The sequence below is a fragment of the Diachasmimorpha longicaudata genome, chromosome 12 (assembly GCF_034640455.1).
Source record: "Diachasmimorpha longicaudata isolate KC_UGA_2023 chromosome 12, iyDiaLong2, whole genome shotgun sequence".
Classification (NCBI taxonomy): domain Eukaryota; kingdom Metazoa; phylum Arthropoda; class Insecta; order Hymenoptera; family Braconidae; genus Diachasmimorpha; species Diachasmimorpha longicaudata.
In genome coordinates, this window is record NC_087236.1 from 4,765,080 (window position 1) to 4,788,216 (window position 23,137).

Below are 23,137 nucleotides of genomic sequence, written 5' to 3' on the forward strand. Positions count from 1 at the left end.
CCTATGATTGTGGTCTCTTTTATTGATTTTCAGTACTCTACAGTGGAAAATAAATAAATAAATATAAAAATAACAGTAATTTGTTATAAAAGTACATTCGTATAATAAATTATTCAACAGATGTACAGATCTAACAGTTAAGCACCAAAATAATCTGTGAGGTTCGTAATTTTATTACATTCATTTCGCTGTTATTCCCATTTTCAATTTTTCGCTAAAATTGTTTGGAATATTCGAAAATTGAGATATTCAATTATTAACAACAATTATATCTTATTTATGGCTAAAATCCTGGCTGTGGTCTTTCAAAATATTTTAGAGATCTAACAATTTACGATTGTTACTTGATTTTTCTAACGTTCAGCTTTTTTGAAACCAAAATTATTCGATTTCTCAGTGAAATCAATTGTTTAACAAAAAAAATTATTTTGACCGCCATCTCCGGTTCATCTGATCCCTCAAGCTCACTTATTCCCACGGTATGAACTACCGTGTAAAAAAATAACCAGAATTAATGCATAAATAAATCGATTTTCCCCACCGTAAAATCAGTAGATCCATCCGGTGTGAGTCAGACGTCTCTAATGAAAGTCCATTTCCCTCATTTTAAAATCCAAAATAATTTCGTTTATTCCAGTGGCTACATAATCAACAAATACATGAGACATCCGCTTAATTAATTTAACTGCAGATTACGATTACCTCTAGAATTGAGCGAATCTTAAAAATTAACAATGTCAATTATTTCACAATTATTGTTGTCGAATTCCCCACATATTTCATCGTAAAAATTGGCCCATTAAAGAGTGATTCAAATGAGTTGCCTCCGTTCCCAGACCTTTTCCTTTTTTTTTTACGTCCGAATAACGGTCCCTCACCGTCAGCCTTGGAGCGATTTATCTGCTCATCCCGCAATTTGTATGCTAATAACGCAAATTAGGCGTACTTGTGTTATGTATAAATGTATATGTATTTTTACTCATCAATGTGATGTGTAATATGCACGCACGCGCCCCTGTACACAATTTTTTTTCGTTCGTCTGAAGGAATATTGCGGGAATTACATGGTAAACGTGTACACGTGGTTTATTGATCGGATTCTTTATAGGCGGTCGATCTTTTCGACTGCACGGTTTCATTATGGAATGAGGAGCGGGATAATTTCAAAAGTGCATGGGAAAAAGTGGCACGATACTGGCCTTATCATCGATGCACTTTGGGAGCCAACGGTGAGGATTTATCGGCGGCTGAATCCCCACTGGGGTCACAGGCGACCACTTCCTCGAAATTTTCAGAGAAATATCTTGTTTAAAGGTCGCAGTACGGTTCGGTGCTGTGCTAATCGATATCGATCAACATCTTCTGGAGGTTAACAGCATCCGGAGGGAGAAAAAAAAATTAGCGAAATTGATGAGCTCGAAAAGGGAGAAATTCGTCGAAAAATAATTAAAACGAGAAACTTCAGTCCTAAATTAGCTTTTTTTGGAATTTAGAATTCTTAAATAAAGTGTTCAGCTTTGTAAGATGTTATAATAGTTTGTTGAAATGATATCAATTAGGAGTGATCACTAATGAAAAAAAATTTAATGTGGGAACGATAAAATGAGTCACTTCTCCCCCAAAATCAGGAAATTTTTTGTGGCGGTGAAAGCCTCCAATTACTTCGAAAAATTAACAGAGAAATACCACATCCGCAGTAAAATTACATCAAAATCTTGGAACAGTTTCAAGGAACCGAGGCAAGTAGACATTCCAATCTCAAATGAGCAAACTGCCCCTCCTCCAGACCCTGCAAACAACAATTCCCTGCAATTCGCAATCTATCTAATTGAACCTACAAAACAAGAAACTTCTCCAGATAAAAAAAGCTACAAAAAAGTCCTCCGGCCAAAAACTCATGGAACCTCTGTTCCATCATCCCAATGAATTCCCTAAAAATTCAGCAATCACAGAACTTAACTGTGAAAAATAATAAATAATCCTTTCTATACCTAAAGCATCAGAGATTCGCAAAAATGGATGTACACCTTAATCGCAATAAATTTGCCCAAACGGCTGATCATAATTTGTTCGAATCACTCAATACATTGAAGACGTGAGGGGTCATCGGCTTTCCCACGCAATTCATCGAAATCTCAGTTGCTCGATTACTTCTTATTCTTTAGTAAACCGTGAAGTCATAAAGTCACAACATATCGCTGAACATCGTCCTAAACCTACTTAAAATTTCCCATCCATCACCAAGATCATTCACTCCTCAGTTGTGACTGTTAATCGAAGGAACTATTTATTTACTGTATCCCATCGACACAATTGGCTCACTGACCCCATCAAACGACAGTTATTTTCACAATGCCCCTATGTGCATATGTATACACGTAGTCAACAGGAGAATATCAATGGTACAATATGTCATTGATAATGCATAAACGTACATCCACTTACACGTTGTTACATGAAATTGTGCTCATGGCAGTGTACGTTGGTTGGCCTGTGGTGTGTAACACGTACGTCACGATATTCACAGGGCTTTCCCACCGAAAAGAGGTAGAACTAATCATCCCATAGACATTAAATCATTACTACGAAAATGTTGTACGCGTTTGTGTCATTTTCCATTGACATCGCAAGTAAAATTGCTGACGTGAAAAAAATATCGAAGAGCTGTCATAAATCAGAAGGATCCTCGAGGATCTCGCTGATGACCCCAAAAGACTCCTCGAAAGATCTTCAGAAGACAATTTGGGGATTAAAATATATTCGAAAGAGAGCTTTTTATAAATTTGGATAATACCATCCAAAGTCTTCCAAAGATCTTCCGAAGATCTTGCGATGATTCCCCTGAAGAATTTTCGAAGATCTTCGACGGACGACAATCTCCATCGAAGAACCAGGAATCTCCAAGTAGAATTATCAGATCCTCTGAAGATCTCTCAGAATTAATTTAAGGATCACAAACGAGAATATCCAACGCGTAGAACATCTCCCCAGTGCGTTCGGTAACAAAACAATAAAATTCGTCTGGGAGGACTTAAAGCTAAGAATAAAAGCACATTTTTGGCTGATTGAGCTTCGGCTGCGCCGTGAATGAAGCATTCGACAGGGCCTTGTTCCTCGCGAAGGGCCTCAAACGAATCCAAAGATAAGCGGACAGCACACAAGAAATCAGAAGCACAGCAAGAAGAATGATCAGAGTGATGGCAAAACCAGGTGTTGTCATGCAGATCATGGTGGAGCCAGGAGCTGTCTCCCTAACTGGAAAGACAAGTGTTGTGTCCAACGTGGACTCCTCCTTGCTCTCATCAATGGCAAACGTCAAGTCTCCAGTGGAGACGACCCTGATGACCCTGTTGACCCCGATGTTCTTGAGAGGTCCCTTCTGCCCAATATCCCTGGACTTCCTCCTCCGCTCGTCTCGCGGTCCTCCAGGACCAATCGCCTGGAGATAAGCGTCGAGGGGCAGCGGTGGAGGCAGCCCATACCCCACATCTGGATGATGGTTCTCCAGGAAACCTGGCCCCTGCTCAATACCCCCTGTCTCCGAGCACTGATCAGGACAGTGATACCTGCAAATCTGAATGGTGCACTGGAAGTGGACCTCCATGGAATCTGGGAATTTGAAGGCCTGGAAGTGGGCGTACGACAGGACGGATGCACTAGCTCCAAAGTTCTTGATCTTGGTGAACCTGGACATCAGCTTGGGCCTGGTGATGCAGCCCTTCTGATCGACGAGCTGAATCGGCGCACGTTTTCCGTCATGAGCCATGCAGTTCCTGACCAGCATATCGAATTTGGACTCGTCGTCTTTGATGGCCAGTACCATCGTCATGGTCTGGCCGATTTTGACGAGACCAGATACCTCGGATGCCCAGGGCCCTTTGCCAACTTGTATCTGCATCCAACAGCCGACGTTGTCACCAGCAAAGTCAGCTCTGACCACGTCCAGCATGTCCACGGGGAAGGGTCTGAATGTCACTGACTTCTCGTACAAATCGTGCCACGTGCAGCGGAGCTTTCTCGCCTGATCCCAGACTTCCTGCACCTGCGGATCATACTGAATGACAATGATGTTCTCGAAGTAGGTTCCTGATCCTGATTCAGCTCCATAACCGTAGAGACCATTTTCAGTGTTGCCAGAGGTACCGCAGGCGTGAATTCCAATTTCAAAGTTGACTGATGTCCTGCCAAGTCCTGCCGGGAGGTACATGCAGTTGAGATTGCTGAAGTGACCTTTGCTGAAGACAATACCGTAGAACGGTTTGTCAAACTCGAGATACACTTTCATGAGGTTTTTCTCGCACTTGACATCGAGGGAAATAATTTTTGGCATGTCAGGTGTTGATGCTGGCCAGATATCGCCACCTGATCCGCTGCCTGTCGTGAAGATCTTGTCCATTGCCTCGGTTTGGGCTGTTGCTTTGCCAGGAAGTGGTGGAGGTGGACCATGGTAGGCGACACTCTGGTGAGATGGACCCAGGTTTATCCGCGGTGGGGGTAGTGACAGCTGGTGGCCACGTAGGCCACTGTTTTTGTTGTATTGAGTGGAGGAGGAACTCGCGGCGTTTTCTTTGTCACCCATTGACTCCAGTGCCAGTTGGTCGGAGGGGTTGGCGTCACTGTCCGGACGACTCAGGGCGGAATTATCGTTTCGACTGTCATCACCGGTTATCGCTTCTATCACCTCGACCTCCTCTGCTCTCGTTGTCTGAAATGTGAGGGATAAAAAATTGTGAGACAGGTGAATGGTAAAAATAGGGTTCCATTAATTAATAGTCAGCTTAACATTTTTTAATTACGAATAAATTTCATGTCGATGTCTTATCAAACTGTCACATATTTAATAAATAAAATGAAAAGTTGTTTGAGTTGTCATTTTACTCCAATGAATCCGTACAAATAAATTTATTAATCAGTAATTTGACTTCTGACTTTCTTTTTCGTTCCATAAAAAAAGAAAAAACGATTAAAACTAATCACTTGACTTTTCGTCTATCGAAAATGTAAATTATTCTAATTCCCGGGGTTCCCCGCGCCAAACGGGGAATCCCCTCTCGTCCGATCAAATTTATAGTTCCTGATTCCACCACTTTTCCGTCAGCGCCATGAATTGAACCTGTTGTTGGTGAATACTGAGAATAGGAATGAAGTGAGGAGAGGAAATGAGACAAATGCACGTGAGACGTGACGAAAAAAAAATGACAGAATACGAAGAAAAGGGGGAGGAGTTTACGAACATGCTGGAATAGGAGCACAGGCAGTCTCTTCAACGATTACGTCACACGTGACCCTCGGGCATAACGGGCCATGTCTTTGGCCGCAGGTCATTCGGACAACTTCCAATACTCTCTCGAGGTCAACCAAAAAATATGTCATACCCACCTGTACAATAATAATCGGACTAATCAAGCTGGTTTTTATTGATGGAAAAATACTGAAGATTTTTTTCAACTAACGCGAGCAATTTTTTTCACAATCTCGCCGGCATATCTATTTTAAAAAAAATTTTGTTTATGAAAATAAAGGGATTATCAAATAGAAAGTGAATTATTTAGAGATCAAATGTAATATTCAATTAATTTGTTGATTAAAATCGTTGATGGAATTTGAAACCTTTTGAAATGTCTAATAAAATTATTTATTTATTTATTTTTATGTAGAGCGTTTATTTTTGTTTTTTGCCTTTTCTTTTTAGTAATTTTAATAATAATTGCTTGTTAATTCGAAAGGAAATTGAATTACAAGTGAAAATAATCCTCAGTCATTACGACAGGTTTATAGCTGTGCTCATTACGTTTCTCTACTGTACGTTGATTATTACATTTACGTATTCACTAATAAACCCTTTTAAATGGGTTTCTCATGCCGTAAAAAAGTCTAATTCTCCTTCCCATGGGAACTAATTAATTAATCACTATGAGAGTGCTAACGACCCAGTCAATACTTGGCCATCAGGCTAAGCGTTGATATTTCACTGATTAAAAAAATGCTCTGCTAATTATTTAGGGAGGGGACGTGTGGAAAAAATTAGGGATAATTTTCTGATGGACTAATGAGGAAAATGGAACAAACTGTACAACTTCCCTCCATCCAATCCATGTTCTTTCGGATACTCTTCGTCCGTCCATTCATTCTCTCATATACGATCGCCTTGTATGAATGATTTATGTATGTGAGTGCCTCGACAGTCCCGTCGAGACGGTCTCAAGTTACGAGGAAAACGGAGAAAACTTGTCTAATGCACGTGAAGAACAATTTTCATTCTCCCTTTTGTTTCACTTATCTTTTTCCTCAGCAGAAGTTTTGCAAAATTTTAATGATCTTGTGAACAAATTTATCATCAAAGTCTCGCTGCTGAGTCCACCGATTTTATTATTTTTCCAAAATCAGATGTCACCCAAAAGTGACCAAATTAATATTCAAATTATCGCGACCGAATCAATCGATTTTAAAATTTTTCAAAAATCAGTTTTCCCCCAGAAATTTATGATTTCTCTAAAATTCGGATGCCTCGGGGTTAATTAATAATTCATGTATTTGTTCACTAGATAAACCAGGTCAAATCGATTTTGAATCCTGGCCAGCTGTCGACGAATATCGAAGGATCTCGAGGACATAAAATATTTTATTATAATTTTTTATCGACCGAATCGAGGGTTGGGACAAATGTCACCTGAAAATTCCACCCTTTTTACCCACTTTGGATGATCTATACACCGACAATTCTCTCGATCTACGTCATTCGAACTTCCCACCCTTAGAGAGACGCTAGAACAACCCCCCAGTGCCCCACGACCCCTCATTATAAAATACTCACCCCTTTTCTAAGAACTTTTTACAACAATTCCATAAATTTAAAAATATCCGACAACTGCTCGCCCGCGAATTCCCGAGAATTCAAAATTTTAAATTCCAATATTTTCCAACTGCTCTCGTTTGAGTGCTCGCTGGGTCATAAGGCCCTTTCCAATGACTCTGGTAAAAACCTACACATACAATCGGGATCGACTGGTGCACCATCGCGCGATGCATGCCCTACTAGGGGCTATACCTATAAAAAGCAATGGGATAAAAAAAGGAGCAACCGGCAATGTGGTATTCGTCTCTGTATTCGTGCGTCGCCCTTAGCTCTGGGTCAAGTTAGCACCGGGGTATAACGGCATTGGCTGGTGTACCTCCCTACCCATCCGTCTGTCTCGCACGGTCGCGATATGTGGGTTATAATGCAGTAATTACGTCTCGCGACCGTATCTGCTTCTCCTCGAATCACTCGCCTTCGTGTTTTTTTTTTTTAAACGAGGGATCCATTCATGAAAGGCAAAAAGCTTATGCGCCGACGCGTCTGGTGGAAGGATATCCGGAGATCAGTGAATAATATGTTATTTGAGAACTTTCATCTTCTTGATAGATACGAGATAAAGATGATGAACATCCAAACGATTCATTCCGTTTTTTTTTTATTTTGGGGAATAAACAACAAATAAATTTTTTAATATTTTTTTGTATTTCGATGGAAGGACGTGGTAGTTTTTAATTGGGAGGAGTGAAGACACGAGCGGCTGGTTATTGGGGGTTTATTTTTTTTTTCTGTCTCGAAACTTGAAAAGATGTTGCGTCTTAGAGGGGAGAGTTAGGAGTGGAGTAAGGGAGGATTCCTTTGGGGGAGATGAATTTTTAAAAATAGTGAAAGAAGGAAATGAAGGGGGGATAGTATTTGATGAAGATGGAGAATACGTTTAAGGCTTCAATTCCATAAATTATTCGATAAATTCAATAAATTATTCAATAAATTATTCTATAAATGAGACATAAAAAAAAATAATGAGGGTATGCAACAATTTATTTTAACAACCATCAGATCTAATTTTAAACTATTTAATTGCTATTCATTAAGAAAAATATTCAGTATTTAAAAAAAAAATTTTAACTGGAAAATGCGACTAATGATTTCCCATTTTTAGGTCTCGTGACAAAAGGAGATAAATAAAAGTAATAAATTAGGGAGGAGCTCGTGCATGGGATGAATACTCACCCCTCCAAGAAGGAGATAGACCAAGATCAGACTGTACAACCGCATTCCGCCCTGGCGTCCACGATGACCTGGTAATCTCCAAATCCTGAAACATAACGTGCGCATAAAATTAAGTGTCAACACGAGAACGAGCGATCTCGATTTTAATTAACATCTCATTCCCGTTGATCAGAGTTAATTCTCAAAGTCATTGATCTTTATGAGCCATTAACAGCTTCACGATTATGGGGACATCGCGGTAATTATGGTCTGTTATCACTTAAATTAATGCGAAATTAATAAATTTATGCTTTCCATTTTTTGGGGAAAAAACAAGTAAATTTATTTACTTACGAACACTCGTCAACAAATGTTATGGACTCTTAATGGTAATATAAATATACCCATTTTGCAATACACATAAACAAATATTCAATAAAAAAAACAATTCTGCCAAAATCTTCCCCGAACACACCATAATTTTCATCACAATCTTCTGTTAAAAGTTCCAACAAAAAAAAAAATTTCTTTTGCTAAAAATATTTAACAACAATAAGAAAATATGACTGACATTTTTCTCAGTCTGCAATACTCTCCCCTAAAATTTCCCAATCCCACAGTCGGGGAAAACCCAATTTCCTTAATTTCAACTGAATATTCTCTCCCCTTCGCCATTAGCAAGTCAACGATTGATCTATCGTCTATGTTTGATCATCATTTATCGCATCGCAGCTTTTACTGGAATCGACAATTGGTGAAGCTCGTCGGCGATGTAGTAGGGCGCGGTCGCCCCGTCCTCAGCTCTCTACATAAGCCGATACCCGTCCCAAATTCCATGATACGCCGTTATTTTTCGTCGCGAAGAGTAAAAAAAAAACTCGCCGAGAATGGAGATGAGATTTTGTGCATCGTATTGGTTGGAGGAGGGGGTAAGAGGCCAGGAGAGGGTCCTAGACAATAGAAAATTTAGTAAAGTGGGTCTAGGCACACATGTGTGACACCTCTGATCCACCACCTGAGAATCACTTGTTGCATTTGACATATGAAACACGTGGCCCACTAATTCAACACTTAACAATCCGCTTTTGCGTACGAGTGTGAGTGCACAAGGCATTTGGAAGCGATTGGAATCTCACGTTTGTTGAATTAACGATTGAGCCGATTTTATTGAACTGTCAAACACGTGAGATTTGGAAATAATCGGGAGGTTATCAATAACTTTCATTTGGTGATTTTAATGAATGTCCTTTTCATTCTTTTTTTATTCATTCGGAGTTAAATTACCTCATTACTTCATTGATTCTTCGTGTAGAGAGTTTTTCGCGATTGATAACTTTTATAAATGCGGTTGTTTATGATGTGATTGTTTAGAAACGGGGACAGGAGGAGGAGAAATATTTTATGATAATTTATTTTTTAAGGGGAGGGAAGATTATCAGGTGGCATTTACACTCGTGACGTTTAAACTGGCGAAGTAATAATATTGTTAATTTGGAAAATTAAGAAATAAATTGAAAGCGATATTTTTTTGATTCTTTCAGCATTTTTTCAAATTTTAGGTGATTTTTTAAATAATTATTGAGGTCTCGTGCGGAGTCGATGGCCTTCAAGGAAGGAGTATAGTATTTTTGTTTATATTCTGTGATTAAATAATTTCATTAATTGCTGATGTCGAGGGGGAATTAAAATAATTATTATTGCTTCGTTTTTTTTTAAAAGAATTGAAATCTTTTCATAAAATTAATTGTTATGCACTATTATAAATATTTTATGGCAAAATACCTTTGAGATTGTCACTTAGTTGATCAGTGGAAAGATACCACAATTTATTAACAATAAAAACCCATAAAAAATTACCGGCGAAAATTCTGAACACATCGTCTATTTTACTACTTGATTCAACCCCTATCCCCATCTGTCTCTCAAATCCCCAATTTTATTTTTTAAAAATTTGTTAAACCGAATTGACACAGTTACTTTTGAACTTTTCCTATGATTTACTATTTATTTATTAATTAATGAGGCGAGAGAATAAATAAAATTCCCATTTCCTTCCATAAATTCAATTCTTTCGTTCTTTGACTCGATATCGATTTTTAAAATCGACCGATAATAATTTCCCCATCGACCCGTAATAATATAATTAATGTAATTGAAATTTAATCGAATAAAACGGAATTCCTCACAAATTAATGAGGTATGTCGATGTTTTATCGCAGTAATGTCCCTAAAATGATCTCCAGTGTTTCGAAAAACCCCACCGGTTCCTCCGAAATGGAATAAAACTCCACCTCGACCACCCAGACATCAATCTCATGATCGATGTCAAAGCCATCGATACACGTGTATTAACCCAGCATCGAGCTGACGCGTGTGGAATGGGCGCTCTGCCAAATACACATAACGGTTGTCATTGGCCTAAATATGTATGCGACCTAACCACGAGAATTTTTTCCTCATCTACCTGAAAATTTTCACGGCTCCGATACTCCTGTTCTGTTAATTGAGTTGCCTCCAGGACATCAACACACGTGGGTGGCGCCGAAGAGCTTCACTAATAGAAGAATATACGTGACATGGGTCGTTAAGCGTGGTAAATGGTTTGCATAAATTACAGCTATTAAATGGCAATTCTGCACACGAACAAGTCACACGTACTACCGACAAAAACAAATATATTAATCATTGATTATTGAATCTGAATAATATTGATTTTGGTCTAAAATTAAATTTTAGTTTAAAAAAGAAAAATGTAAGGGAATATTTTGAAAAAATGGCGATAACTATTGAAATAAAATTATTGGTTATTATTGTTGGTGAAAAGAATTATAAAATATCAGAGTTTAATTGAAATAAACGAAATTTAATGAAAATGAGCTCTTGAAAAAATAAATATTTTTCTGGTAGAAATTAATTGTTGGCAATTTTTTTTGTCGGTTTGAATGCTCGTTATTTTTTGATTTGAAGAATAACGGATTAAAAATAACGACCAGGTACAACCCGCACATCTCTGGAATACGATGGGGGTCAGACAATTTTGTTATTGGGGCACAACTAATGATTTATCCCGTTTGAAAGAGAAAACTGCTTTTTATGAATACTAAAATCGCCAGTAATTTGGGATAAAATTAGCGCTTAAGAATTATCTTAACCGACGACGTGACGTCTTAATGACATTGGAAAATGGTGATAACAGCATTAACACTTATCACTTATCCATTCTATTAAATGGGGACTAATTTAAGATGAACCCCAATTAAATCATAACTATATCTATATAAGTATCTAATCCCTAATTAGTCACAGACTCTAAACAAATTAGATTTTTGAAATGGACAATTGACTTCAGGAATCACTCAAAATTTTTGAAATCAACCAAACAAGAAATTATCTGTGAACTGGGAGGAGAGACTGGGGTAAAACGGACCCCTTATCATAATCATTATTATCATTATCCCCGTTATCGCGGGAGCTGTGAATTTCCTAATTAAACAGGAGGAGTTTAATCCTTTCCTAATTTTATTTATTTTTTCAATGACTTAATTTTTTCTTGAATTAACTGATACTTTTTTGAACATAATTTCACGTCCAAAATTTAACTGAATTAGAATTGAGTGCACGTGTCACAGCCTTCGGAAGTCCTGATTGTTATTACGATGACAGAACCAAATAACAAATCCAAATCAATAAAGAAATATTTTAAAAAATGTTTAGAACAGAGATAAAATAAAAAAGACCAAAAATTAAAAAAATCACGATTAATAAAAATAATCAATTGAGTTACCAATTTCTGGTCGATCTCCAGCACGTGATAATTGTCAGTCACTTCACTGATTTTCACGTGACACTGTCACACCAACTCCCTCGAATAATAAAGCTCTCTTTAAGTTAAAACTTGCTGGGGCAATCGGTATAATCACAGAACAACTTCACGAGAAAATGGAAAAGCAACGCTGATTGTCTAGCGCGTTGCAAACTAAGATTTGATATGAAGTGATGATCAAATCAGGTGGAATTCCCGATGTGATGATGATGCGTTCACGCGGTAAGTGGTCGAGTCAGAATGGTATACACCTGTTCGATATACCAAGTGTATGCTATAACGTCGCAATGTCCCTCCCCCTGACCCAGACATGATGGTACAGTTATATAGGTCTTCCCTCAATGTGATGGCAATGGGCAACACGCACGAGACGATATCTCTGTTAGCTGTTTCGGCGACATTCCACCACCCCTTACGCAGCTCAATGAGTCTCACTACTGAATTACTCGAGCTCAGTAATAAAAAAAAGGCCGGCAAAGGCTCGTGTATTGCACGAGCACAAAAAAATTTTTTTTTGCTAAATATTGAGTTCCTCGAAGTAGAAAATTCGAGGAGTGCAAAAAAAATCTAGTAATGGAAATAAATAATTGAGATGATAATGTAAATAATTGAGGAAAGGGAGGGGTTCGGGCTTAAACAATTTTTTTTTTAAACCAACAGTTGAAAGTAATAAATTTTCTGAGCTCTGGGGAAAAAAAATTCCAAATTCCAACGAGTCGTCAAAGGAGAAACAGAAGTGGGTCGAAGAGGTCCTTATGGTAGGGAAAAATGAGTGACTGCCCTTCATAAATTAGGATTTAGAACGAAGTAGATTTCACCCTTTGATTTCTTTTTTTTTTTATATTTTCATGAGGACTTTAGGATTCAAAGTCTGCTGCACTTATTTTTTATTCCCTTATAATAGTTTTTCGTTTAGGAACAGATGTTCATCCCCAAGTTTTAGGGGAAAAATGAGGGTTAGAAGTCTAGAGGACACCTCGAGACAGCCTCAAGTCCTGATCTCGAATTTTGGGGAACGTGTCATCATTGAAAGATGATTGAGATCCTTTGGGAATGACTAAATCCAAAAATTATAATTTTTGATAAATAGATAATTCTTTCAAGTAAATGACGAATTATTTGACGAATTAATTTTTTTCTCAGTGTGATGTACTCATTTTCGGTAATAAATTAGGTGAATTCATCAAAGGATTATTTAACCCATAATTTTCATTGATCATTAAATGAATGGGTTTTTAAGGGAATATTCTCGCGATGTACTTTCATTTTGCGGAAAGACCGGAGGAATAGTATTACATTTAGCGATAGTTATAACTCTCACTTTCAGGACTGCGCGGGAATATTGCGACGTCGATCAACAAATCCATTGAAAACAATTTTTTCTGGTAATTATTTTATGATCGAGTCATTAGTAAATAAGTTAAGTGTTTAATGAAATGTGGAAGGTCGAATGTGGCTTCAAATGAACATAATTGTAAATAAAAATTCATTTATTTACTGAATTCTGAGGGTTTTCTACCATAAATAATATTCTAATAACAAACTTATCGGTCAGCCTATAAAAAAATACTAAAATTGAATAAACATTCAAATTAAATTAAATAAACCACGATTTATCTTCCTCGATATTTCGTAATCCTCTTCATATTCATTCCGACGATTTCATTTTAAATTTTGTCATGAGAATGTCTTTACAATTCAGGTTTTCTCTATTCATAATTAATGGACTTGAAAAAGAGTTCAAAGACTTGAAAAATTTCAGGGAAAAAAAAAATGTCAAGGAACGTGTTTCAAATTTTTCATCATGAAACTGTACTTAAGTACTCAAGATGCGTTATTTCGAAATTTTCACCAGAAACACGTGTTCACCTCGATAATGCGGTGAGAAAAAACCTCAAAAAAATTCAAAAAACCCAGGAAGAATTTCATGGATATACAACACAGGCCAGCGAGTAGTGACGGCCGACTGACCGACCGACCTACCGCCAACAGTCGCGAGTCGTATATCATTATACACATTCGTAGGCCACACGCGCAAATGACCTACAGCCAGTTAAAAGGCGTTGGGACGTGAAGTCACGGATGTCGAGTGCAAGAGTAACCATGTCAAGTGAGCGCATTTGAGTGACATCAAAGAGTCAAGATCGTCAAAATAGATTTTAAGATGATTTTACATTAATATGTGCGTGAAAGGTCGTTCTATTAGACATTCACGAGCTCCAGGATTTGCGGATGAAACGTGAAATTCAATAACTGACCAAAATATTGATGGTTTTGATGACTATTCGACTTGAAAAATGTCCAAAGTTGTTTAGAGATAAAATAAAAATAAATTTGAATTTTTGTCAAAAATCGTAAAAAAATTCGACCTAGTTTTCGGGCGGTGCCCCGTTCCCGGACGGCGTCCAGTTTCCGGTACCGAGTGCGTAAACCAGCGTTTTCCGGCTCCTCTAGATGCGAAAAAGGTTCTGATCCTTAACCACATCTTAATTCCATCCAAATTTCAATTTATAATATTTTTTTATTAATTTTTGTTATCACTTTATGAATTATTTGTGTTAAATCGTCCCATTGGGTCTTTCAGTCCCAAAACTGTTGCCACGATTGACTTGAACTCCTCTGACATTTCGGGGTAACAAATACAAAGCCAAGTTCTTTTTTATTGGTCAGTATATTTTACCCTATACAAAACAAAAATTAATATTGATTTAACATATGATGCAGACATTATTACCATCGTTAAATTGTACAGGTTCATTCAGGATGAGTTCACTGAGCTCATGAAATTTTCAATTTTCCTATAATCATGTCCTTGGATTTGTTGAAAACAATTTGTGCATTCCCGTATGCGGAATGGTGAATATTATCTTTAACAATAGCTAAGCATATCTCACTAATGCCATTGAAAATATATTTACAGTATTCATTTACACAATTTTATATCAATAATTTATTCGTCTTTTTCTTTACTGTTTTTTATTGCAATTTTTTATATAACTAGATCCCCCGCCTCAGTTATTTCTTTCACACTGTATTAATTTTCCTATTTACACTGACAGCAGATTATTCTCCCATAAACTTATGAAAAAAATTAATAGAAAAATCCAGCGCAACCACAGAAAATTTTTTATTCATTTAATTTCCTAAAAATCTGACAATCTCGAATTCTATGGTAAAATCTTATTAACGAAAATTTACCAATTATCTTTATCAAATATTTTGAACTAAAGATTTCTGTTTGAAAAAATCCCCAGACAATTTGCAATTTTTTTCAGACAATTTCGATAGAATTTCCCGACGTCTGCGCTGGATTTTTCTTCACCGAGAGAAAAAGTGATATTGCAAAAATACTGTTTCCCTTCCAAATGAAGTACCATTTTCAAATCGACAAGAAAATCCTCAAATATCGATTAAATTCCTTCCCAGAACATCCCGTAGAGGTTCTCCTGCACATCGTCTGCATTCATTCACGTTCAGGCCTTGTAAAAATTATTTTTGCACTATTTTATCATTTTTTTCTCTCTGTTAATTAAGTTTTTTCAAAAAAACACGATTCCGAAGAAGCATTTCTTTCATTTCAGGATAAGATTACGATTCTCGCAATTTCCATACCGCATCCGACAGCCATTTTATTAATACACAATTTCAATATGCAATCGGATGTTTATCCAATGCAATTAATTTAATTGACAAGATAGCGCGTGTAACAATATACACAATTCATTAAAAATTCATCTCTCCATGATTGAATCACGTTACAGTATTTCTTCGCAGAATTTGAATAAAAAGTGTGACAAAAAACGCTGTAAAAATTACTGTACCGTTTGGTAAATCCTCCGGGAAAAATTACCCTCTCTACCCCCCAGTAACTTTTGTCCAGTGTTTACTGCAAAACTTATTTAGCCCTCGAAATTAAATAACAGTTGATTAATTTTTCTGTACCCGATAACGTCTACGGTACGGTATTTACGGAACGAAACACAAGACGATTACCAAATGGCGTGGTAATTTTTACTGGATTTTTCTCTCCCCGTGCGAGGGATAATTACTCCCTCGGATGTGACCGGAAAATAATAGGCACTCGAATGACTTCCGATATGACATTTTACAAAAGAAAGAACATACGTCTATTTTGCGATTTATGAGAGATCCTTATTGTCAATTATCAAACCATTTTGACTCATATATTACACATTTGTTTACATTCGTGGACACTTTCGAACAAAAGTTTCTTTCTGCACTTCAATATTTTTTTTTGGTAATTAAGGGTGGATTAACCATGTGCTGGGTAGCGTTAATTACTGAGTGGGGAAGAGGATTGCAAGATAATGCGAAAGGACTGACTTAGATCAACGCAACGAGAATTTTCAATTATCGGATGTTATTATATTTGGATAGAGGATAGGATATAAGTCATTTCAGGATAATCTTACGATCATTGAATTGCACCTGAACAATTCAATAGGCATTTCTCACCTTCTTTGGGAATTTCACTGATTTTTAACTCAGTTAACGGAAGGTACCTAGTTACCGGATGGTACAATTCCAATTTCCAATATTCCTAGTTTTTTTTATCAATTTTTTTTACCACTTTATTAATTATTCGTGTAAAATCTTCCGATAGAATTCATCTCGCACTTTATTCGGTATTTTCCCGATTTTTTTACCGATTTATATTGGAAATATCGCAGATTTTTGATTGACGGATTCATTCTGATGAAGAAAAGTTGCAAAACGATTTTGATAGTATTTTTTTCATTTGTTTAGATGATTTTGAAACATCAAACAGAAAGGACTGAATTTATTTATTACTTCCAATAAAAATCGGTAGAGAACCAACAGAATTATTTTTAAAAATTTCACCGAAAGATCTGCAAAGAATAGCTCGCAATTTAATTGAATGCGAAAGCACGTTGGATCAATATAACGTAACGAGGATTATTAATTATCAGCGGGTATTGTGATTGGGTACAGGATAGGATATTTACAATTTCAAATATATTTAGTAAACAAGTATTTTTACAAAGATATTTCAGTAATTTAATGCACGAGTGAATAATCCAACAGAGAATTCTTCCAGTTTCTTTGAAATTGTATTTACTTTTGTCGATTTAAATAACTTTATAATGCAATAAAATAATTATTCAATAGAATTCTTCAAGAACGCGCTACAAATATATACCTGCAATATATTATATTGATATTGATTTATCGCGTGGAATCGATACAACGCGATATATTAGGTATTTGTGGAACAATTATTTTCTGAAAAATTGGGCATTTTTTTATGCAAAAACACAACACGTCCTCGAAGAAATTCTATTGAATTTTTATAAAGAATAAAAGAAATGGCAATCAATTTGAATTTTGGTGAATAAAATTTTGGTGTTTTTCCTATTTATTGAATTCGAAAAATTTCAATGATAATCGTGATAAAATCAAGAGAACAGAATTGTAAAATTCAACACCAAAAGCCCCCCAATTTTCTACTGAACACATTCCACTCTAACACCTCACATAGGACGAAAAAACACCTCAGGACAAATATTTCTCACAACTGAATATAAAAAAATAAAAGTGACCATGATCAATGATCAATGGACACATTGTTCACATACAGAAATTTTTCGTAGAAAAACCTAGTCAATTCTCTAGCAAAATTCTATTGGATTTCTATTGAACTTTGCAATAGTTTTTGATCGATTGTATTTTAAAAGATATTTTATGATCGCAAATCAACGAAATTTAATTTTCCCTGCAACTTATTTTATCGATATATTTTTGAATGGAAATGTCTACACTCGAATTAATTAAAAAAATATATTTTTAATATAATAATGAATAAAAAGATGAAATTCTGTTTTCTTTATAAAATCAGTTCTATGAACAATTTTTATTTCAAAAAAATATTTCTAAAGCATTTTTATACAACAAATTCGATCGAAAAATTTTCTGATTTTCCCCTTTCCCTTCTCCTATAAAAAGTAAATAAAAAACAATCAGAGAAAAAAATTTAAAAACTACAATCATCTAAATATAATATCCACTGTGAGTTCCCCAAAAATCCATTACAATTTTCAAAAGAATTCCCTAGAATTGATCTACGCGTAACCTTACCCTCCCCAAAACGTCAAAAACCACCCCCCAGTAACTACCCCAATTAGGCAAGTGCCGAAGCAGGTAGTGAACTGTGTTTTGGTTTAGTTTTATTCAAAAATACTTTGATGCACCCATTGAAATCAGCGCTGACTAAAACATGTCCACCACATCCCTTTGTTCGCTGTTCCACAACAGGATCAACTGGATTAGCAATAGCCCCAGTGGCAGTACCATTTTTCGGATCATCCCTTCCCTCCCACTGCTCTCTAGCCTCAATTTGCCTGATAATAGAATCAGGATTTGGTGCAAAAACAGCACAAGTTACAACAGCATTATGTGCCTTGATTCCCTCCCAAAAATCATTACGATCTCTCCTGACACTGGAGAACTTTGAATAGTCATGATGAGTCTTCCAAATATAAATACACTGATTTTCCGATCCAGCAACAATATACTGTCCATCAGGACTAAAACTGGCTTTAATCTGACTGCTGACATTCTCATATCCCTTATATTTACACGATAAATTAAGATCTCTCAGATCATAAAGTCGTATTCTACTGTCATTGGAAGTGACTAAAATCTTATCCTCCCCAGGCATGGGTTCAATCCCACTGATTTTCCTCCCCCGTGAATTCTTCCCCCTGGTAGATCTGACATCAATCTGAGTGTGATACTTCAACTGATCAGTATTATAAAATATGCATCTGCCATCATAAGACCCAACAACAGCGAATTTTCCATTCTGACAGAAATTGGCAGCTGTAATAAGCTTCGTCTGTCCATCGACTTCATTCCAGACAGCGACTTTCTTATCAGGAATATTCCAAAGCCTGAGCTTCCCATCCAACGACCCAGACAGGAAGTACCGATCGTCCTTCGGATGGAAAACAATGGCAGTCACGAAGTCAATGTGCTGAAAGCAGCACAAGCACTCTTTCCTGGAAATGTGCCAGAGTCTCACGGTTTTATCCATCGACGACGACAGGATAAAGTAGTTCTTCGACCAGGATACATCCAGCAGATCTGACGTGTGCCCCAAGTACGTGCAGAAGGGCTTTGGCATGAAGGGACTCTTGGTTCCCTCGATCTCACTGAGAGCACTCGCTGCAACATTTGGATCTTCCATCGACTGCTGCGATACCAGAGACTCCTGCGATGGTGTTGGACTTACTTTTTCAGCATTGTACTTTGTCCTCATGTCCTGAAAATATGTGAATGCATCCCGCAGCACCCAAATCCTGAGAACACGATCCTGACCTGCTGTTGCCAGAAGTCTTCCACACGCCGAGAATTTCATGCACCAGACTGGACCAACGTGTTCACCACTAAGATCCTGGACGTGTTGTAGGCATGAAAATTCGTACGGGCCTTTGTGGGAATTTGAGGCTTTTAATTTTATCACCTGGGGCTCCCCTGGGTAAACGTCGTCAACGATATCCATCACGTCTTCCTTGTGACGAGCGTGGGACACCTCTTGGGCTATTGATTTGGCTTTGTCCATTGTTTTTTTGACCGTCGAGCCCAGGAATCTTTTGAACTTCTGGGTCTTCTTACGTACACGACCCACCGATACATCTTCGTCTGGAGGAATTGACGACATTTTACTGTCCACACTCTCCTCGTCACTTTCCTTCTCCTTTTCTAGACTAGAGTTACTCACGTACTCCGAAGTGAGACGCATTATGTGAAGGGAGAGAGGATTCATGCACTGGGGGAGCTTATCTTCGGCTATACTCAATGGCACTCGTTCACCCGTATCCAAATTCAATACTGTTACTTGTTCCAGAATTTCCATATCAGTTAAACGTTTACCAGAATCTGTTCTAGTTCTCACAAACATATTCAGCTGTTTAACCATATCCTGATCCCCAGCCGATTTGCGTCTCTCCCTTGAGTTGTGAGGGCTGATACCAGGAAATCTCTGGGGACCCAGTGAATAACGACCAATGCTATTACTCGATATCGATCCAATAGGACTATTTGATTTATCGCTCGATCGTAAGCTCAACAGCTCTGCCTTGATTTTCTCCAGTCTCTCCAATTCCACTGATGAAGGTCCTTCTGCTTTCGATTTATCCTCGTCCTTCAGCCCATAAAAATAAATGATCATGAGGTGCAGGAAGTTACCAAGGAATTGAAACCATTTAATTTATCATAAATACCAAAATTAAGTTGTAATTTCAATAAAAGGAATCTAAACAATTTTCTGGGAATTTGTGGGGAATATTTGGAACTCAAAAAATAATCTACTGACACACATATTACGAAACGTCTACTGAAGCTAATAATAATTCTACATACAAATGCGAGAATAGGAGAATTTCAAGGAAATCTAGGCAATTCGATGATAAATTCTATTGAATTTGTATTGAACTTTTATCCAAATTACTCGACATTAATGTATTGTTGTCCTCAATCAATCGACTTCCTTGTCTTAAATTAATCGAATGCTATTGATTTGCTGTGGAATTTTCAATTAATATCGGCCGATAATTAATGCAAAGTTCCTGAGGAATTAAATATCATTGGCCACTGCCCAGATTTTTCAATGAAATTGTTTTCTAGAGGAAGAAAAATAATTTTTAAATTATAATCAATGATAATAAACTGACAATTTAAACAGGCATTGTTGGAAAGAATTGACACTGACCCGGTCATGTCGGTGTGTCATTAAAAATCCTTTGGAGGGTGATATCGTATCACAATGAACTGGAATTTTTTCGTCCTTGAAGTAAAGAACGTAATTACTTGTGGTGAAACTTGCCTGTGGCTTGACGACATATTGCCCTTTAGTAGCTGATCTTATATCCAATGAATGTTCAAATTCACGTGTTATCGATTCAATTGTACTTGCTGGACTTGGTAGTGACGAGGCCGGCATCGATCCCTCTGCAGAGGTGGGCTGAAACGATTGGATAATTGCATTGTTTATCATAACTTGGTGTACTGACGTTGTTATTGAATGAGTAACATCTATTCGGATGGATTAAACCCCGATCCTATTACATCATCTCCTTGACAAGACATGAATTAATTATTTAGCAATGATTCATATAATTAGCGAATTAATTGACGCTGAAATTCAATTTTTAACCGAATTTCTATTAGAAAAACAATTGTAACTGTTGAGTGAAAATTGAAGAGATAGAATTGATTGATAGTAACCGTCCGTGAGGGAATTGTTTATTTATATAATAAAAGTTCGGCCGATAAAGAAACATCTGAGTTTATCGATCTCAATTGACTTATTTGTTTAACATGAATTAATGTTTCTTAAAATAAATAGAAAAGTTTTCAATTATAACTAGAGCATTTGTTAGACGTTAAGTGTTAATTAACGTCGACCCGTAGACTTTACAAAAATAAATAAATAAATAAATAAATAAAAAATGCGACTTACAGCCAGATCCGTTGGTGTTTGTGGTTTCGACTTTTTTTTTCTTCTCGGTGGTGCAACAGGTATCACCTCCTGACTCTCAATACTCTTTCCATTATTTTTTGTGCTAGCTATGACATCGGGTTCTTGAAGAATAACTTTGGGATCGGCCTTTGTATATTCTGATGATCTGCCATTGATTGATCCCTCCTGGACAAGATCTCCGGACAATGTGAGAACACTCGATGATTGAGATACTTTCCCTGATGCTGAATCATCGTCTTTGGACTGAGCGTTTGCTAGTGATGCGATCTGTGCTTCTCTTGACATCGAAACTGGAACACCACATGGTACAACACTAGATGCAGCATCAGAACCACCTGCTAAGATTCTTCCAACTCTACCAAGTGATGTCATACTTTGTAAGCTGAGAGTGTCGTGTTCGATTATTCTGAAGGGATGGGAGGTCTTCGAGGGTGTTGGGTAGACACCCTCGATTGATGACGTTTGACTGTCGGGCGGTGAATTATTTATGGGAATGTCGTCATCCTCAGTTTCCATTCGTTGACGCAGTTCCCGGAATTTCCGTCGACTGACGATCTTCTCCAGCCGAGTGGGCTTATCCTCAGCATCCTGGCGATACTTTGATCATGTTATTCTGATAATTGAGCTACTGAATGGAGACTTTGTAATGGATCAAATACGAGTTTTATATTTTTCGAGAATATCCATTAAAATCCATTAAAAGGGCAACAGATACCATGAAAATATTAGAGAATAAGAATAACGATAATCATCGAATGTAATTATTTCATTCCAAACAATTAAATGACATGAAATAATGAAACAATAGATAAAAAGCAATGAAGTTAAGATGAGATAAAATGTCTCCGATTCACTTTGGTCATCTCTCACCAGAACTTTGTCAAAATCTAAAATTATCTAAAATAAAAAGAGCAATTGATTGAACTCTCAACTCACTCCTGTTGTGGAATTAACGTTGACATGATTCTGTGCTTCCACTGGTGGTTTTGGATCCGGGGGTTTAACAAACACCGTATCATTGGATGGAGTAATTGGAGTGGGAGGTGCATCTCCCTGTGATTCAACTGCTGGTGATTCTTTCACTTTACCCCGCCTGAAAGATAATATTTATATCAAATCCTCGTCAGCAGAATCGTGTGATCAACAATAAGGGCACAATGACCAATGGTCATCAACCAATATCTCGACATTCGTAGAGTGAAATCGAATTTTTTTAATTTCATGTTTAAGATGTTGTTTCAAGCTTGAAATGACAGGAGACTCATTAAAATTGCATCGTTCATTCAGAAGATATTCAGGATTTAAGAAGGACCTTTGGAACCACATGATTTAATGACTAATGTTATCGTCGTCAATCACAAACGACCACATCCCCACATCACTGCCATTACATCACAGTCTCAATCACGTAAAAGTAGTAATAATTAACTGGATGGCCTTGCTTACCTAGTACTCCTGTGAAAGCTGTCATCCTCAGCATCGAAGAACTCCTCAGAATCACTGCTCTCTGACATGGCAATCGACGAATGTCGTTCTTCAGGTCAATAAATCTTCTCCGCATTGGAAATAAAAAGACTCAATATCCAATTTGTGGAATTAATTTGATCGTGTCCACAGCCAGAGCCATTTATTATCAATTTCCCATTGATGAAGGGTAAATAACAAGTAATTTTTGACTGTCTGGGACAACCCCTCGGGATAAACTCCTTCTCCAGAAGTTGGAAGTTGTTGAGACTGTTGAGTGTCAGCTGAAACACAGCTAGACAATCGTGGAGCATGGGTA

The 23,137-nt window shown here is 37.1% G+C and overlaps 2 protein-coding genes across 5 annotated transcripts; both read right to left on the minus strand.

Annotated features, from left to right (window-relative positions):
- Positions 1-4: 4 nt before the first annotated feature.
- LOC135168069 (uncharacterized) lies at positions 5-12,132 on the minus strand. Its single transcript, XM_064131921.1, has 3 exons — positions 11,793-12,132; positions 8,030-8,114; positions 5-4,705 (listed from the first exon to the last, which is right to left on the minus strand). The coding sequence occupies exons 2-3, from the start codon at positions 8,072-8,074 to the stop codon at positions 3,038-3,040; spliced, it is 1,713 nt and encodes a 570-aa protein (XP_063987991.1). The 5' UTR covers positions 8,075-8,114; positions 11,793-12,132; the 3' UTR covers positions 5-3,037.
- Positions 12,133-14,483: 2,351 nt separating this feature from the next.
- On the minus strand, positions 14,484-23,128 carry LOC135168176 (uncharacterized protein). 4 transcript variants are annotated; one of them, XM_064132117.1, is made up of 6 exons: positions 22,801-23,128; positions 22,291-22,447; positions 21,729-21,951; positions 21,334-21,644; positions 20,584-20,835; positions 14,484-20,016 (listed from the first exon to the last, which is right to left on the minus strand). In XM_064132117.1, exons 1-6 carry the CDS (start codon positions 22,866-22,868, stop codon positions 17,992-17,994), a joined length of 3,036 nt encoding a protein of 1,011 aa, XP_063988187.1. In that variant the 5' UTR covers positions 22,869-23,128; the 3' UTR covers positions 14,484-17,991. The 4 variants fall into 4 exon arrangements, with proteins under 4 accessions (XP_063988187.1, XP_063988186.1, XP_063988189.1 ...); XM_064132116.1 differs by having other exon boundaries at positions 21,334-21,942; XM_064132119.1 differs by having other exon boundaries at positions 20,698-20,835; positions 21,334-21,951.
- Between the last annotated feature and the right edge of the window lie 9 nt (positions 23,129-23,137).

Excerpts from the sequence above, each read along its gene's own strand:
- LOC135168069 (XM_064131921.1), bottom strand. The coding sequence starts at position 8,074 with ATGCGGTTGTACAGTCTGATCTTGGTCTATCTCCTTCTTGGAGGG. Across the intron at positions 4,706-8,029 it reads TCTATCTCCTTCTTGGAGGG|ACAACGAGAGCAGAGGAGGT; the intron begins GTGAGTATTCAT and ends CTCACATTTCAG.
- LOC135168176 (XM_064132115.1), bottom strand. The coding sequence starts at position 22,868 with ATGTCAGAGAGCAGTGATTCTGAGGAGTTCTTCGATGCTGAGGATGAC. Across the intron at positions 20,836-21,333 it reads AAACACCAACGGATCTGGCT|CCCACCTCTGCAGAGGGATC; the intron begins GTAAGTCGCATT and ends CAATCGTTTCAG. Across the intron at positions 20,017-20,583 it reads TGACACACCGACATGACCGG|GACGAGGATAAATCGAAAGC; the intron begins GTCAGTGTCAAT and ends TATGGGCTGAAG.